This window comes from Lathyrus oleraceus, chromosome 7 (genome assembly GCF_024323335.1).
Source record: "Lathyrus oleraceus cultivar Zhongwan6 chromosome 7, CAAS_Psat_ZW6_1.0, whole genome shotgun sequence".
In the NCBI taxonomy this organism is placed as follows: domain Eukaryota; kingdom Viridiplantae; phylum Streptophyta; class Magnoliopsida; order Fabales; family Fabaceae; genus Lathyrus; species Lathyrus oleraceus.
This window is the reverse complement of record NC_066585.1, coordinates 96,431,240-96,448,543: the sequence shown is the minus strand read 5'-3', so window position 1 is coordinate 96,448,543 and position 17,304 is coordinate 96,431,240. Positions and strand designations below refer to the sequence as shown.

The following is a 17,304-nucleotide window of genomic DNA, read 5'->3' as shown; positions in this document are numbered from 1 at the left end:
TTTTGAAATCTTGTAGACACGATAATAATAATAAAAAAACGTAAAAATGTTTACTTTTTTTATATCCCTCAATAAGTCGAAGAAAAAATTAATGTAAGTTAACATTCCATCCCAAGTTTAACTAAAAGGCTCAAGTTGAGTACAACAGACGTGAGGGGTGCTAATATTTCCCCCTTGCGTAATCGACTCCCGAACCCGAATATGGTTCGACGACCATTTCTTCTTTTAAGGGTTTTATCGATATTTTCCATTTCCTTATTTGGAATAAATAAAGTTCGGTGACGACTCTGTTCAAATTATATTTTTCGAGATGCGACACCAGTCTTCTTTTTATATGCTTAAAACACCTAAATCTATTTTCCATCATCTTCCCTACTATATGTGTTACCCTAATACTTTTTAATATTTTCATTTATAATCCTATCATGTCTAGTCTTATCACACATTCAAAGTAACTTCCTCATCTTTACTACACTTATTTTATTCTCATGTTGATTCTTAATAGCGCAAATATTTTGTCTCGTACAACAACGCAGGTCTTATCGCAATCTAATATAATTTTCCTTCAATTTAAGCGATACATCTGCGTTACATAAAACTTCTGAAACTCTCCTCTATTTCAACCACTCAACTTAAATTTGATACCGTACACCCCTCCTTGTATGATTAAGCTAAGATAAATCAAAATTTTAAGTTTAAATTCAACCATACATAGTTTCACTCTAATAGATGTGATCATCGAATTATATGAATAAAGAGCTACACATATATTATTACTACGTGTCTCAATAAATAGTATAGCATATTCATCTAGTGCATGTGTGATTTGACTTTTTAGAAGAGGCAAAAGTAATTTTAGAGACGTATAATTGATTCTGAAGTGATTTTAGTGTTTGATTTTGTTTAAGTATAAGCAATTATACCTTTAGAATTGATTCTACTTGAAGTTGTGATTTATAGCTTTTGAATTTAAACGTGATTTTTACAGCAAAATTTATTGTTCAACTCATTTTTACATAAATATGTTCAAACATAAATCAATTATATTAAATTTAATTATATTAAAATCAATTTTACCAAAATCAATTATGTTCACCAAGACACATTTAATATCACACTATTTAGTATGACACCATTCTTATAGTGATGTTGGCAAAGTTGACCAATTATTTAAGATTAAAAAGAAAACTTCTATTAATATCATCTTCATCCAAAACCTTCTATTAATATCATCATCCAAAAACCTTAGAGGTTGATAATATGAGCCATATCACTCAAAGTCCAATGAAATAATTCATGGAGCCCATCATGACCCAACAATATCACACCCTTATTTTTTCATTTTGTGTGCTATGTAAGAAAGAGAAAAATCATCTTAGCACATCATCTTTGGCGAAGTAGGAATGAATTATACAAGTAGACATCACATATGTGACGCACACGTGCAAACAGAGTCCTAAATCTTAAGTCATCACATTGCCCAAGGAAATCAAGTTGGTCCACTTGCTAATTTTCTAAAGAGACACACACACAATCTTGTGAACCACTCATCCCATCAATCATCTTGTCGTTTAAGAAACAAACCAAAACACTATTATTCACATAACTTTCGTATTTTTCGCTTTTATTTTCTGCCATACCTAAACATCATTTTCCTAAATATTCATAAGCAATAGAATGTAGATAAACTTATTAAATATAGTATCTTCTTAATATACTATACGTACGTCGCAAGTTGCATAAGAATTAGGTGAGATATTATGCAATGCAATATTCATGAAATCCCCTATAGGGCAATCTCTTATAGTAGTTAGAATCTTAGGGACCATTTCCTCTTTACTTTAATGTCAAAGAAAATATCAATCAAATTTATATGTAAAACACACGCAATCTTTATATCTATGTTATTATACATCAAATTGTACTTGTACAGTTCCAAACAAAAGCATAGAACCACACACAAAAAAGAATCATACAAGAAACACAAAGCAAGCATGATCTTCGTACCCCCTAGTGTTCATCCTAGGAAATGAAGGATCAAGTTACAAAAGAATATTATGACAAAAGGAAAATATTCTGTTTTGAACTATAGACCCAAAATTAAAATGAACACTGTTATATACACATGGTTTCTTTGAGAAAAAAAAAACAAAATCCAAAACTTTCCTTCACATCTTGTCCCCTAAGGCTGATTTGTATCCGTTGTTGTATCACTTGCTTTGTTAGACCATTGAAATTCAATTTCTAGATTCCTTGGGGGTCCACTTTTACTTGCAGGCAACAGAGTGTATTCGCCAGCTACGGCTCCGAGCATTACCACTCGATCAATTTGGATTGTTACTTTCCCAAATTTACTCTGTCGATAAATCACAACATAAGTGTTAAATGGAAGTGTAAAAACAAGACAGTTGAAGTTGAATTTATACTATATACTGCAATACTTAGTTTTCAATTGGACTTACCTTTCCCACTTTGCTCTTGTTTTTGCAAGAAATGTGAAGTTTTTGGCCTTTTGGAGGACTCTCAAAGGACCATGTAAAGCTCTCATCCCACTCTGGATTAGGACCAGTTGAGACAACCTGATCAGAAATCATCATCTATATCAGTAAATGTAATTTAGTATATCCAAATTTCGGCAATGTTGTGTATTGTTAGTAAAAGTTCCATCACAAAAAATTGAAAGAAAATAGATTAGTGTGAAAACACAAATAAACAAAAAATGACCTTGGTGAGCCTCGGCGGATTATGGCCAAGTGTTATCTTGCAGTAAACACTAGGGACTCCAACAGACTGTTTCATATTGTTACCACGCTTGACAATCACCACCAACGTCCCCGGCAAACACTGCAATAAAAATTCTGCCTTCTCCTGAAACCGAGGCGGGCCAGACTGGATTAAGTACTGCAAGAAGGGAATAGCATCTGCAGCAGCAATTGACTGAGCTCTTGATACTTCGGCAGGGCATGCTGACCAAGCTTGTCTGAGCAGGAAAAGTGCATCCAAGGCAGCTTCCTGACAAGCCTCTGAACCTGTCTTTAAGGATGTTACCAGATGGGGAATGCTAAGTGTTGCCGGTTCGGTTGCTCTAAGTCGTGGAAAGTTGCTAAATAAAGAATTTAATGCTTTCAGATATTCTTCGTTCACAGTTCCACTCGCCCATAAATCTTTTTCAATAGTGGCTGCAAGAACACAACCATACTTAAACACGTTAAATCTGAAGAGACGCGATATTAACTTAGTTTAGAATACTTTGATGTATTATTAGAGTAATGTAGTATATCTCAGAAGTACCATATCATACTAATAAGCAAAGGTAAAAAAGCTCACCAGTGATTGCTCTGACAGTTTCGCTAGAAGCATACTCTTGAATAGTATTATTTGAGAACAGAAGTTTAATAAACATTGCGGCCTGAACAGAAGTTTCAGGATTACTTGAACCTATCAGATCCAATACAACCTGAACACCACCGGCCTCTGCAACCGCTCTTCTATTTGATCGATTGTACATCACAAGATTTTGCAAAGCACATATAGCTACAACTTTCATTTCTTCTGTCGGTTGGTCTTCAAGCACGTTCACTAAAGCACGACAAGCAGAAACCGCATCACCTGTTCGAGCAAGAGCTTCATTCTGGAACAAATCTCCAAGAGCCAAAGTTGCCAATAACCTTGCGTGCTGTGCTTGGGTTTGTGGGTCCAAGAGATACTGTGATAATGGTAAGATGGCTGATTTAGTGACTTTCGTTTCTCTGATCTTAACGTTGTTCAGCAATACTTCTAAGAGTCGTGCAGCAATGTCCTCACACTGGTGAGATCTTAGGAGCTCCAAGAGAGCCTCTATTGCACCACTTTCGGCCATAGATTCTGCACTAGTTCCATCATCACTTTCCAAAACCAGAAGCGCATTTAACGCACCGATAACTGTGCTCTCTGAACCAGATCGAAGCAACTTTACCAACACAGCAACGGGCACTTCCAAGTAGAATTCTGAGCTAAATTGCAGAATACTTGACAAAACAGATGCAGCGGATTCCCATAAAGCATGTGGAAGCGAAGGATCAGCTTGCAATATCACTTTGGAAATCTCAACAACACCGCCCTCTTTGGCAATTTCGTTTGGCCATGTCAGTGCAATACTAACTAGGGCCTTTACAGCTCTCTGCTGCAATAAAGGTATACCAGAACTGAGAATTCTTATTAGAGGGGCAATTACTTTCGGTGTCACTGGATCCTTCTGAAAGTGTTCTTCTAGGAGCAGATGTGAAAGCAGCTCAGCAGCCAACTGTTGCACTACTGATATCGGTGAATCAAGCAAAGGGATAAGTGGTTCAATAGCTTTGCGAGAAGTCAATGAATGTTCAGCACGACACTGTGGATGTTCTACGATATTAACCAAAACCTGCATTGCACTGTGCTGTCCGTCGGGCGCAAAATCGTGCCTTGCCAACAACAAAAACAAGGGTTCAACAACTTTGGCGGCCAATGGTCCCTTAGCTATGGTAGCATTATTTGTTAATATACGCAGCAGTTCTGCAAAAGCTGCACACAAAAAATCAGGTGCTTCGTGTAAGATGTCCAGTATGCTTTCAATGACTCCAGCTTTTACCATTTCCATTTTACAAGCAGGTCTGTCTTTTCCTAACTTGACCAGAGCTCTGGAAATGGCCTCGTGAAGTACAAAGTTTCTACCAGACAGTAGACTAACAAGAGGGACAACTGCACTGTGTGTGGCAATTAGTTCAGCCACTTGCTCATCATCAACGAGCCTATCCAGTGCCCGAACAACTGAATGATGAGCAGGACTAAACTCGGTTGCAAGCAGAGCGACTAGTGGTTCAACACATCGGGTAGCAGCTGTTGTGGACCGAATCCTTGTATTTCCAAAAAGAGCACAACATAACTCAGCAGCATCACCTATCAGGTCAATTGAACAATTCGACGAAAGGATCCTATAAAGAACATCCACTGCATTCATTTCAACATCTGCAGCAGCAAGTGCTCTAGATGGGTTTTCACTCAATAACCCAACCAATGCAGCAATTGCGGCATGCTGCTCCCTTTCTGAACCAGTGTTAAGAATTTCTACCAAGGGTTGAATAGCTTGTCGAGCAATCTCAGCATTTCTAATGTGGTCAGCAGAAAATAAACTTTCCAATGCTTTTGCAGCACTAAACCTTGCAGCTCTTCCTCCTAAACGTAGGACAGCTATAAGTTGGTTAACAGCGCCAAATGCAGAGTCATGTTTTCGTATATCAGCACTACTAAAGAGAATTCCTAGTAGATCTGTAGCAGCTTCTTCGGTTGCATCTTGTGGACCAAGGGAAAGATACTTTGTAAGAGCCTCTAAAGCCCCAGATTCTACCATTACAGTCTTATTTGACGGGCAATCTCTGCCAAGCTGAGTCAAAATTCCGAGAGCTAAAAATGGTGCCCCTGGGCGACCCGGAATTGGTTTGAGAAGATCAACCAGGGCAGGAATTGCCTTTCGAGAAGTGGCACCAACTCTTATATCATCAACTCTAAACAACCTCTCTAGAGCCACTTGATCAGGATAACGCACCAAAGCAAATTCCTCTGACAATTCCAGAAGATCCTGCATATCAGTATCAGCACGGCCAAGCAAAGAGATAAGTCCGCCTGCTGCCCCAGAATTTGCCACAGACAGAAGTGTTCCCCTGCTACCGTTGCAAACAAGGCTCGCTATTGATTGTGCAGCAAAATATTTGTTCGCTGATTCATCTGACTTCAATAAAGTGGCAAGAGCCGGTAAAGACTTTATGGTTGAATGTGCGCGTATGATATCTCTGTCTTGAAATAATATTGCCAACAACAAGGCACAAATCCACATACTGCTATCTTCTTTGTATTCAGTCTGCAAGTTCACCATAAAGAAGCAGAGTTTATATACACAAATAACATAAAGTAGAGTAATCTGTGGTCTTACTATTTCACACCTTAAGAGGTTTCGTGCATTTTTCACTTTCAAAACTAAGGATGCATTTATCTGCAACTAAGTGAACATTTACTAGGAAAAATCAGAGTTCATCTCATGTCAGACACCCATACGACACGTCTTTCGAAACGTCCCAAAAAATATGTGTTGAAGTAATGATGATCAATGTGGGTTTAAACACATTAGATGCAATTACAACATTTTTAGCATATTTGATAGTTGATGGATGAATGAAGGTAAAAAACGACCGTATCTTGTTTTAGATTTTTTTAACGAAACAAATTACTCAAGTTTGGTGCACAATTAAGATATTTTATAAGTAACATTCATATTTTATTATATTTATTTTGTTTAAAAAGCTTTAAAAAAAGATACAGATATTAAAAAATATTAGTATATATAATATAACATTAATACTTTGACTATTTTCTTTCTTCAAGGTCTCCCTCACTTTTTTAAATACTTTTTGTTGTCTCATCTTCTCAACTCATTTGATTCACTTGGTTTCTACTGTTCATAACAAAAGTCCACACTGTCTTCTACTCTATAAATACTATAATATCTCCAACTAATATGTTTCAGAAGATGAAAAAGTCACCTTGGTAAATTTTATGCAATGTAAGTGATGAAATGATCAAATGCAGTGCTTTTATCAAGGGGGTCCAGTTTAGATTGCAGAGGTTCTGAAACATGGTATCTTTAAGTCGTAACTAAAAACTCGGTGTACAACAGCTGATTTTAGACAAAAATTCAAATGGAGAGGAGTTGGAAGAGTTGAGGCACAATTTTCCCTATTAAGTAATAACTAATATCAGAGTCAGATGGACTGCCTGTTTCATTTTTCTCAATAGATAGGTAAAGGTCACTTGAATACCTGAGAATATTGTGAGTAACAATTTGAGATCTTGTCGGCGAGAACATCAATTGCTCCAGCCTTCATTATAGCAATTTTATTTCTTTCATCGTGACATGCAAGAATAGACAGCAACCATATAGCTAAGTCAACACCACATATAATGGAAGTTCCAGTGTTGGATTCACGGCTGTTGGCCTCTTCTTGTGTACGCCTGCATATGCTGATGAATTCCTTGTCATCGTCATCACCGTCATTACCAAAAGAAGACTGTGCAGAAATAAGGATATCAACTAGAGACTGAATAAGGTTAGCAGACAAGTTTGATATATTGATATTCTCCACCAGTCTCCGATGATTTGGTTTTGCAGCACAAATAAGAAGCGCAACTCCACCAATTTTGACTTTTACATTTGAGGAACTAATTACCCTCTTAGCTATTGAAGATATACATCCAGAGGCAGATGCAACAGTATCTCCTAAAATAACAGGCTGATCTTTACACAATCGAGATAAAATCTCAATTGTTTTATCTTGCAATGACGGCGTTGAATTAACAATGCACAGTACTATTGGGATTATGTTTTGAGGGAATTCGGCTAAAATTGCACATGCTGGTTTAACATTTCCACCAGTCTCTTCTGACCTGGAAAGAATGGCAAGTGCTTCTAGAGCCTCTGATGTGGAAACAGATTCATTGACAGAAGAGTCTAAAGAGGAAACTAATGCAAGAACAGTGCCCGCGCGATTCACACAATCAGTAACAGCATTATCAACTTTCTGAGAATGTAAGAGGCGAGCGATAGCTGCTGCAGCACGAGTTTTCCCAGAATTTGTGCCTTCACGTAATACTCTGGTGGCAGGCAAGATAACTTCTTCTAGAACAACTTTCTTTGCTATTTCAGTATCCAAAATAAGATTCGCTACAGCACCTATAGCCATCTCTGCCACTTCCAAAACCGAAGAGTTAGCTAGAGCAACTAGGGGGGTTAATGTATCTCTAGCAATAGCTGCTACATCCTTGTTCTCTTTGATGGAAAGAAATATTGAAGCCATGCAGTTTGAGGACTCCATTAGGATACTTTCAGATTCAACATTAAGCAATTTCATGGCTGAACAAAGAGTTCTGACAGCAATGCTACTTTCACGCAAATCTTTCCTTGCTTCGAAAATTTCAGCCAGAGCTGATGCAGATTTTGCCTGAGTTTCTTCCTTGTTAGAGCTCAATAACATTATCACGGTGTTAAATGCATCACCGGAGGCACTACCTTCACGTAAAATGTCACTAAGAGGGGCAACACAAAGCATACTTCTCAAAGCATCCAAAATATATACCTTAGAATCAGGAAGGTCGCTAGTCAATAATGCTGTAAGCTGACTGATAGTCGTAGTATCAGATTTATGAATTAAGTGATTTATGGTCTTCGCTGCAATATCCTTCCCGTTAGGACTTCCGTTTTTCAATAGCCACAACAATGCAGGAACAGCATCTGCGCTTTCAACACAAGCACGTATATCTTCACTATGATTGCACAAATTCTTAAGGATTCTTGCCGAATCTTCCTTTGCTTTTGCAGATCCTGTCTCCAAAATTTGAACAAGCGGAGGTATACCACCAGCAGCAGTAATTGCCCATTTACTTTCATCATTTTCATTGGATAAAAGGCAAAGCAATGCAACTGCACATTCTTGCTGTTGTTCTGATGAAAGGCCGAGAAGAGATATCAAAAGTTGAACTCCTTCACGACCCTGAAGTGCGCGCCATAGACTGCCTTCACTTTTGCATAATGTCAACAGAGCTTTTATAAGCTCATCTTGCACTTCATTGGCAGCCATTGTTATCAAACCAACAAGCAAACGTTTTGCATCGGAATTTGCTAGTTTAGTTGAGAGTACGGAATTACCGTATAAACTAGCAAGAGCTTCGATGGTCCGTTCTAGCACAAGGAAAGGCAAGCGAGGTTTGAATTGTTTGAGTAACGTCTCTTCAACCACCAAAGGATCTGACGGTTTCGTAGATTCGGCCTTGTTATCATATATCATAAGAGCTGATGCTATAGCTCCTAAAGTGTCGGCAATTTGTGTAGGAGAAGAGCATGACTCGAGGCTTTGACCGAGGCTAGATATGACATAAGACAAACCACCAGAGATATTTGCTAAAGCGCACATAGCATTCTCTTGTAATGCTTGAGCACACTCACCCTGCATGAATTCTTTTGAAGGAGCTATGGTAGCATTGATCAGAGCAGGAATGCCATTAGAACTGGCTATCTCCCGCCTTGCCTCTTTGCACTGAGAAGATAGAGATTTAAGAGCACCAGCTGCTTCAGCTCTAACAAGGTCATCATTACCAGGGCCCAACAGTTTCAAAAGTTGTTTAGTCACCTCTGCGCTCAACACCTTCGAACAAACAGATGCATCCTCCATCATTACAGAAGCAAGTAAAAAGCAAACACTAGCTAAAGTGCTAGGCTGCCCTGTTGCCAATAACTTCACTAATATGTCCACTCCTCCAGATTGAATTGTTGAGTTCCAGAATCCCTCAGCACTGCTGGAGAGATTTTTCAATGTTCCTGTCAATAAACTTTCAACTACATTTTCGGTTTTCAGGCCAGTTCGCAACTGCTCCCAAAGCACGGGTACTACTCCTTCAGTTGAAAATATTTTGGAACCAACGTGATCTTTTGCGCCACCTTGAGAGACAGCATATATAGTCTTTGCAGCGGCAATTCGGCCTTCAGTAGAACTGGACTTTAGGAGACCAAGCAATGGAGGAATACAGCCTCCAAGCAAGACTTTCACCCTCAGTTCATTTTCTTTACAAAGTGATCCCAAAACAGTTGCTGCCTGGATCTTCACATTCAACGAACCTGACCGGAGAAGGGAAACAAGCACTGGAACTGCCTGAGAATGAGATCCAACAGCACTAAATGCATTTTCACGCATATCTATAAGATCCAATAACTGCCTTAAGGAATACTCTTTTTCATGCACAGAAGACGAGCTCTGGCGCAGCTGCTCAATGCATTGGGCAACACTAGCCAATGTCCCATCTGGATCCTCCATGCTGCTACTACGATCTCTATAAGTTCAACCAGGTAAGAACGTAAGATACCAAAATTTGGTGCACACAAATTTTACTATCGATAGTTCATAAATCGAAGCATTAAATTCAGATGCTTCTCAATGCAGATAGTTTCTTCTATGATATATAATATTCTTTAACAAAAAGTATTATACTTTTGATAATAGCACTAATTAATCCAAGAGGTACCCCCATGCATGTTAAACATGTGCCTTGTTTGTCTGCAAGCAGAAGAATAGACACTAATGCAAAAAATGTATCAACGAAAAAGATGTTACGTTTTATATTTGGGACACATTGGACGTAATTAATCACTGATTTTATTAGATTCTAAACTACTCATGTATGGAAACAAACAAAAAAGGTATGTTTGATGTTGTAACTTGAAACTAACCTCAATCCCATTTTCAGAACAGAATGGGGAGTTGGAGGCTCTGAATCTTGAGCCTTCCCGTCACCATTCCTTTCCTGGAAAAAAAAAGGTGGAGATTAAACAATCTGTTTTCATATTTCTCAATACTTCAACTAAAATATCAAAATAACAAATACACAACCATGGCTATAATATAAAAAAAATAAAATCATCCTTAAAGCATATGTCACTTTTGTTTCTTTTTTCTCTGTCCTACGCACAAAGCCAGTGAGGGGTGCAAAACTAAGCAATGTGTTCTCTACTAAAGAGGAGATAAAACAGAATATCAGGTTCTAACGGGGGCAATCGGTTAACCGACGTGTATTACAACTTTATGATTATATTCCTAATCAAGAAAATTAAATATTTTCTAGTTTTCCCCTGCACCCCACAAGTTGTATTGCTGAATTAATAATGAGTGATATTCTATAATGAATGTTTTTTCCCCAGCATGAGATGCACAGTTGCTAATGTCATCTATTCTGCAATAAATATTTCTTGTCATTTTCTCATAACTGTACTTCTCTCAATCTACAAAACTGTCACATATATGTTTCTAAGAGACAATTTAAGATAAGTAGCACGAAAGTGGGGACTGTATTGCTGAATTAAATCTAATACATTTTCTTTAAACTTTCTAACATTGTCAAACATCTAGTATAGTAGAAAATCAATCTGAATTAAACAGAAAATATCTAGATGTAACCAACTGATAATAAGATCCATAAATTGCATACTACATGCTAACACTGATCATAACTCTTTTAAACTTTCAAACATTACAAATCCCAAATTGTGTAAAGATACCAACCAGATCAGTGGAAGCATGGGTGCCGCCATTGGCGGCAAGCCTCCAAGATGATAGTGTGGTAGCCAGCTTTGTCTTCTTCTCTTCACTTGAAGTCAAAATTGATGAGACCCTTGTTCAGATCTACACTGAAGAGAGACTCTTGAAAGGCTCTTCCTACTCAACACACAAAGAAGCCAAGTCAAAAAGATGAATTAGAATGCAAATCACAAATATGAAGCAAAAACAAACAATCTGATCAGATCAACACTGAAATAGTAATGCAAGTCAAGTGTATGATGAAAGTGCTGAGTAGTAGAAGTAGTAAGGAATGCAAATTTGGAACCTTGAATGGATGGAAATGCATCAATCTGTGTCAATTGAATTGGAATATTGGTAGAAGATAAGAAGAGAGAGCCTTTGGGTTTAGGTAGGAGAAAGAGAAAGAAATACTATAGTTGTAGCTTTTGTTTTAACTTTGAGGGTAATTTGATTGTGTCTTACGTTTCTATTTTACTAATGTTGATGTTGATGATGTTATGGAAGATGTTACAGTAGTATGTGAGTGACTGGATCTGATCGGTCCACCGACAACTGCCAAGTCGAAGCTCGGAGCTTTTCAGCTGACAGGTTCGAGTCGGCTTCACATTCACTCCACTTAAAACTAAATTAAATATACACTAAAAACAATGCTACAAATACAACTTTTCTAGTTTTATTATAATTACTGCTCCTATGTTCTTTTTTTTAAATGTGATTTTTTACTTTTTTTTATATATATATTAAAAAAAGTTAATTAATGTTGTTATTTCTTAAATAATAATTATATATATATATATATATATATATATATATATATATATATATATATATATATATATATATATATATATATATATATATATATATATATATATATATAATATTTTAATTATTTATTTTATTTTTTATAATAATTATTTAAAAGTAATTTTGACAAAAATACAATTAATAATACCTTAAACTTTGTAAGTGACATTTAAAATAAATGAAAAAATAGTATGAAGTTATTGGTTTTATTTTGGCTTAACTCATCTAATGTTAATGAGAAAAGTAATTTTTCAAACTTGCATGTGGTTTTTATTAGTACTTTCTCAATTAAGCATTGTTGTGTATTGTTAGTGTTCTTAATTGGTTTTTATTAGTATTTTTTTCAATTAAACATTGTTGTGTATTGTTAGTGTTCTTAATTGATTTTTATTACTACTATCTCAATTACACATTGTGTTAGTGTTCTTAATTATACTTGTATGAATGTTGAAATTTGACAGAAGAAGAATCGTATGATTAATGAAAGGAGAAGAATTGTCATTTTTTTAAAAGCATTATTAACCGATGGGACCAATAATACTAACTAAACCATTTTAAGGGACGAAAGTGTAACATTTTTTCATTAAATGATCAAAGTAAAATCTTAAACTAAATTAAGGAACTTGGAGACTAATTATGTTTTTTATTTTTAGAATATTAATTTGGACTTGGAGTGAAGTTATAATACGGAGTTTTTGAGTCTAAACTTAATTTTTATATTGAAATTTGTTATTCAATTTATTTTTGCATAAATGTATCTTGGGATAAATCACTTTGTTTTTAATTCACTTTTAATTAGAATTAATTTAAAAAAATATGTGTTTAGGAAACTTAAAAATATTAATAGAAAATCACGGTGACATAAAAGTTACACATATCAACTTTTTAAAATTAAAGTGAAAATACCTTAACTGTGTGGCTGTGTGGATTATTGTATTCCCAAACACAGTGAGAATCAATTCATTCATAATCAATTTTCGTGTTTAGAATTTTTGGTAATAAGCTTTGTATAGCAAAAAGTAAAAAAAATATATATTCTCATTAATTCAGTTTAGTTGATAATTGCAGGAAAATCTAATGGTACATGCGCGGATTCTAATTTCAAGGGTGAAATTATGGTCATTGAGCTCGTATGTCAAAAAACGATATATAAATGTAACAAATAAATAAGAGTGAAAGTGATTTTGACAAACCAATGAACTCGGAAAAACTTACCTAATCTTTTTATATTTAGGACAAAGTTTTAATCTACATTGAAGACTTAGCGGAACACGAATCTACAAAAGTTTGTGTGTGTTTTAATTCAAAATAAAGTTTTAAAAATTATTACAGTAAAATGGAAAGGCATGATCTTCTAAGACATGGTTTGATGATTCCTTCTACCTCCATTTATAGAGAGCGTGTGGAGAAAAGCTAGGAATAATCCAAGACATTCTTCTCAATAAAATCCTTAACCACAATTTTATCCTCGGCCTCCCCTCCAAAACCACAAACACAATTACAGTCTTTGCATCCTTTAGAGTTTCTTGAAGGCTCGTCTGACATATTGTTGATGCCCATATTTCACAAGCATGTTGTCATTTATATATGGCATGTATATGTAAATATTGTACAAAATTTTGATATATCACTTATGCATGGAATACATATTGATTACTTAATGTCAATGCATTTAGTTTTGCAGTATTGTGGCACACTGAAGTGTGTTAACCAAAGTTGAAAGATTTCGTCGAATATATTTTAAAACTACATCTTCTAGAACATGTTGATTACATCATATCTCAAAGATGTAGCATAGACCGGTTACACAGACAATCAATCATGGTTTGTTGTCATCAATTACTAAGACATGGCAAGTCAATGTGTAACACCCTTCTAAAATACCCCAAATATTTCAATTAAAATAGCAACATATCAATCAGAGTAATTATGCCCGAAGGGTGTCACACAATCATTTCACAACCATCATCAGAATATCCTGTCATGCTCATTTATTTAATCCAAATTATAAAGTATCTGCATAATACGCAGCGGATAAAATCAATTCAATTATTCACATCATGTAACATATTACATGCAAAATGGTTCACAACCAATCAATAAAATATTCAAACATCCCTTCCCGATGTTACATCTATCAGAGCATGACCCACTAGGAGACTACACTAGACTCCAAGCACTAGCTCCTATTCAACTCAATGCTCGTTACCTGAAAAATAGGTGTAAGGGTGAGTTCCTCAATCAATATAATAAGCATTATACAACATTATGTAATGCTAAGTAACTAACGCATCAAATCACTCTAACCAGACTACACACTCAATAACGGCAGTATCAATTCAAACATCATATTCAATACCAATACAACTCATATTCATACTCAATATCAACACAAACACACGTATAATATTGGAATACATCCATTCATATTATACACCATACACATATTATGCAATGAGACTCCATGCATGCGGTACCGACTATTTGTGAACATATAGTTCACCTCACCGTCCAAATCCAGGCACGGCTACCAAGTCCAACTAGTCCCACTCATTTGAGACCTAGTGACTCACTCACTAATTCCTCACCACGGGAATTAGCTACCACCCCTCAAGGGCTATGCTATGCACGCTAATTCACCTAGCATGCAAACATCGACAACAATCCATAATGACTAACTCACTAATTCCTCACAATGGGAATTAGCTACCACCATAAAGGCCACAATATGCATGCTAATCACCTAGCCATGCTACATCATCAACAACAATTCAAGAATAGACATATGCTCACACTCTAAGCCATAAAACAGTCTATTCACAAGTGCACACATAACTGATACATTCACAGCATCATGCATACCATCACACATCATCAGTATATTATCACATAAGCATATCATATCATGCCACATAATCAAAAACAGTATTAGCACACTCTACTAATGCCTATACTACTCAAGACCCAACAAAACAACAACAACATTACCACGATATCACATCTGAGAGTTTAAAACGCGAAATCTGCCCTTCAAACTGATATGGCGAACGCCATTAGGCTAATGGCGAACGCCATTAGCGTTACACGCTCTCATTCTGGAAAAACTGTCTGTCAAACTGATATGGCGAACGCCATTAGGCTAATGGCGAACGCCATTAGCGTTAAACGCTCTTATTCTGAAAAAAAACCCAAACGGCGAACGCCGAAGGCATAATGGCGAACGTCATTTGGCTGTTATGTGCATAGATGTTAAATTTCTACGAATTCCTTTTCAATTATCATCTAATTTCATTCATCCACTGGCTGTTATGTGCATAGATGTTAAATTTCTACGAATTCCCTTTCAATTATCATCTAATTTCATTCATCCACTGGCTCACAATTTCATCATACAACAATCCAATCAGAGATAAAACAATGGTTATCACTACCCAGTACATATTATCATATAATACCCTTTAACCGATGATAAACCCCCCTTACCTGAGTTAATCCGGCAAATCTCAAGCTTCAAGCTCTTCTCTTCTCCAACCTTCTTCCTCTTGCTCTGCCTTTGCCCTTTTCCTCTTTCACGATCGCTTCTCTGTTTTTCACGTAAAAACCTTTTTACTCCAAAATGGGACTTTTTCCTTAATTCCAACTTATATATATTTTCCAATAAATAATTATCCCAATAATTATTATTCCAAAATAATAGTAATAATAATCCCAAATTCCAATTATTCAATTAAATTAATAAAAAAAATATTAATTTAAATTAAATAATTATCTTATTTTAATTGGGGTGTTACAATAATTATTTATTCCAAAATAATAGTAATAATAATCCCAAATTCCAATTATTCAATTAAATTAATAAAAAAAATATTAATTTAAATTAAATAATTATCTTATTTTAATTGGGGTGTTACAACTCTCCCCCACTAAAAGAGTTTTCGTCCTCGAAAACATACCTCAAGCGAACAACTCCGGATAAGACTCCTTCATCTGACTCTCAAGTTCCCAGGTCACATTGCCACCTGCTGGTCCTCCCCAAGCTACCTTCACCAATGCAATCTCTTTACCCCGCAACTGCTTCAACTCTCGATCCTCGATCCTCATAGGTGATGCTTCAACAGTCAGGTCATCTCTCACCTGTACATCATCTATTTGGACTACATGCGACGGATCATGAATGTATCTCCTCAACTGAGACACATGAAAAACATCATGCAAATTCGCAAGCGACGGCGGTAAAGCGATACGATAGGCTACCTCTCCTATCCTTTCTAAAATCTGATAGGGACCAATAAATCGAGGTGTCAACTTCTTTGACTTCAAAGCTCGACCAACACCAGTTATCGGAGTAACACATGATCTCCCTCTTGGAACTCAAGTGCCTTCCTCCTCTTATCATGATAACTCTTCAGTCGACTCTGAGCAATTCTCATCTTCTCCTGAATCATCTTAATCTTGTCCGTAGTTTGTTGAACAATCTCCGGTCCAACCACAGCACTCTCACCGGACTCATACCAACATAAAGGTGTCCGACATCTCCTACCATACAAAGCTTCAAACGGTGCCATACCAATACTCGAATGAAAACTATTGTTGTAGGTAAACTCAATCAACGGTAAATAACAATCCCACGCACCTCTCTTTTCTAAAACACAAGCTCTCAAAAGATCCTCTAGTGACTGAATCGTCCTCTCAGTCTGACCATCAGTCTGCGGATGATATGCAGAACTCAATCTCAGCTTAGTTCCCAAAGCCTTCTGCAAACCTTCCCAAAACTTCGATGTAAATCTAGGATCTCTGTCCGAAACAATACTCGACGGAATACCATGCAAACTCACAATCTTCTCAATATACAACTCGGCTAATCTCTCTAACGGATAATCCATTCTGATCGGAATGAAATGAGCCGATTTTGTCAATCTATCAACAATCACCCAAATAGCCTCAAAATTCTTATTTGTCCTCGGCAAACCAGAAACAAAATCCATACTGATACTATCCCACTTCCACTCTGGAATAGCCAACGGTTGCATTAGCCCAGACGGCTTCTGATGCTCAATCTTTGACTTCTGACAAGTCAAACAAGAATAAACAAAACTCGCGATTTCTCTTTTCATTCTCGGCCACCAAAATAACCTTTTCAAATCATGATACATCTTCGTAGCTCCAGGATGAATACTCAGGCCACTACGATGTCCTTCCTCAAGAATACTCTTCTTAAATTCAATAACATCCGGAATACACACCCGATTACTAAATTTCAAAACACCATTCTCATCAATTCTGAATTCACCACCTTGACCTTGATTCACTAGAGTCAACTTATCAACCAAAAGCACATCGGATTTCTGACCCTTTCTAATCTCAT

At 36.3% G+C, this 17,304-nt stretch overlaps 1 protein-coding gene across 1 annotated transcript; it reads right to left on the bottom strand.

Annotated features, from left to right (window-relative positions):
* Window positions 1-1,868: 1,868 nt before the first annotated feature.
* Window positions 1,869-11,738, bottom strand: LOC127106676 (protein CELLULOSE SYNTHASE INTERACTIVE 1). The gene is made up of 8 exons (XM_051043984.1): window positions 11,437-11,738; window positions 11,115-11,267; window positions 10,286-10,359; window positions 6,828-9,888; window positions 3,328-5,872; window positions 2,725-3,179; window positions 2,463-2,579; window positions 1,869-2,356 (listed from the first exon to the last, which is right to left on the bottom strand). The coding sequence occupies exons 3-8, from the start codon at window positions 10,294-10,296 to the stop codon at window positions 2,183-2,185; spliced, it is 6,363 nt and encodes a 2,120-aa protein (XP_050899941.1). The 5' UTR covers window positions 10,297-10,359; window positions 11,115-11,267; window positions 11,437-11,738; the 3' UTR covers window positions 1,869-2,182.
* Window positions 11,739-17,304: the final 5,566 nt, after the last annotated feature.

What these genes read in the sequence shown, in the direction of transcription:
- LOC127106676 (XM_051043984.1), bottom strand. An exon ending in AACTGTCAGAGCAATCACTG is followed by an intron (nt 3,180 to 3,327) that starts GTGAGCTTTTTT and finishes GTGTTCTTGCAG; the next exon opens with CCACTATTGAAAAAGATTTA. An exon ending in ATCCGCCGAGGCTCACCAAG is followed by an intron (nt 2,580 to 2,724) that starts GTCATTTTTTGT and finishes ATTTCTGATCAG; the next exon opens with GTTGTCTCAACTGGTCCTAA.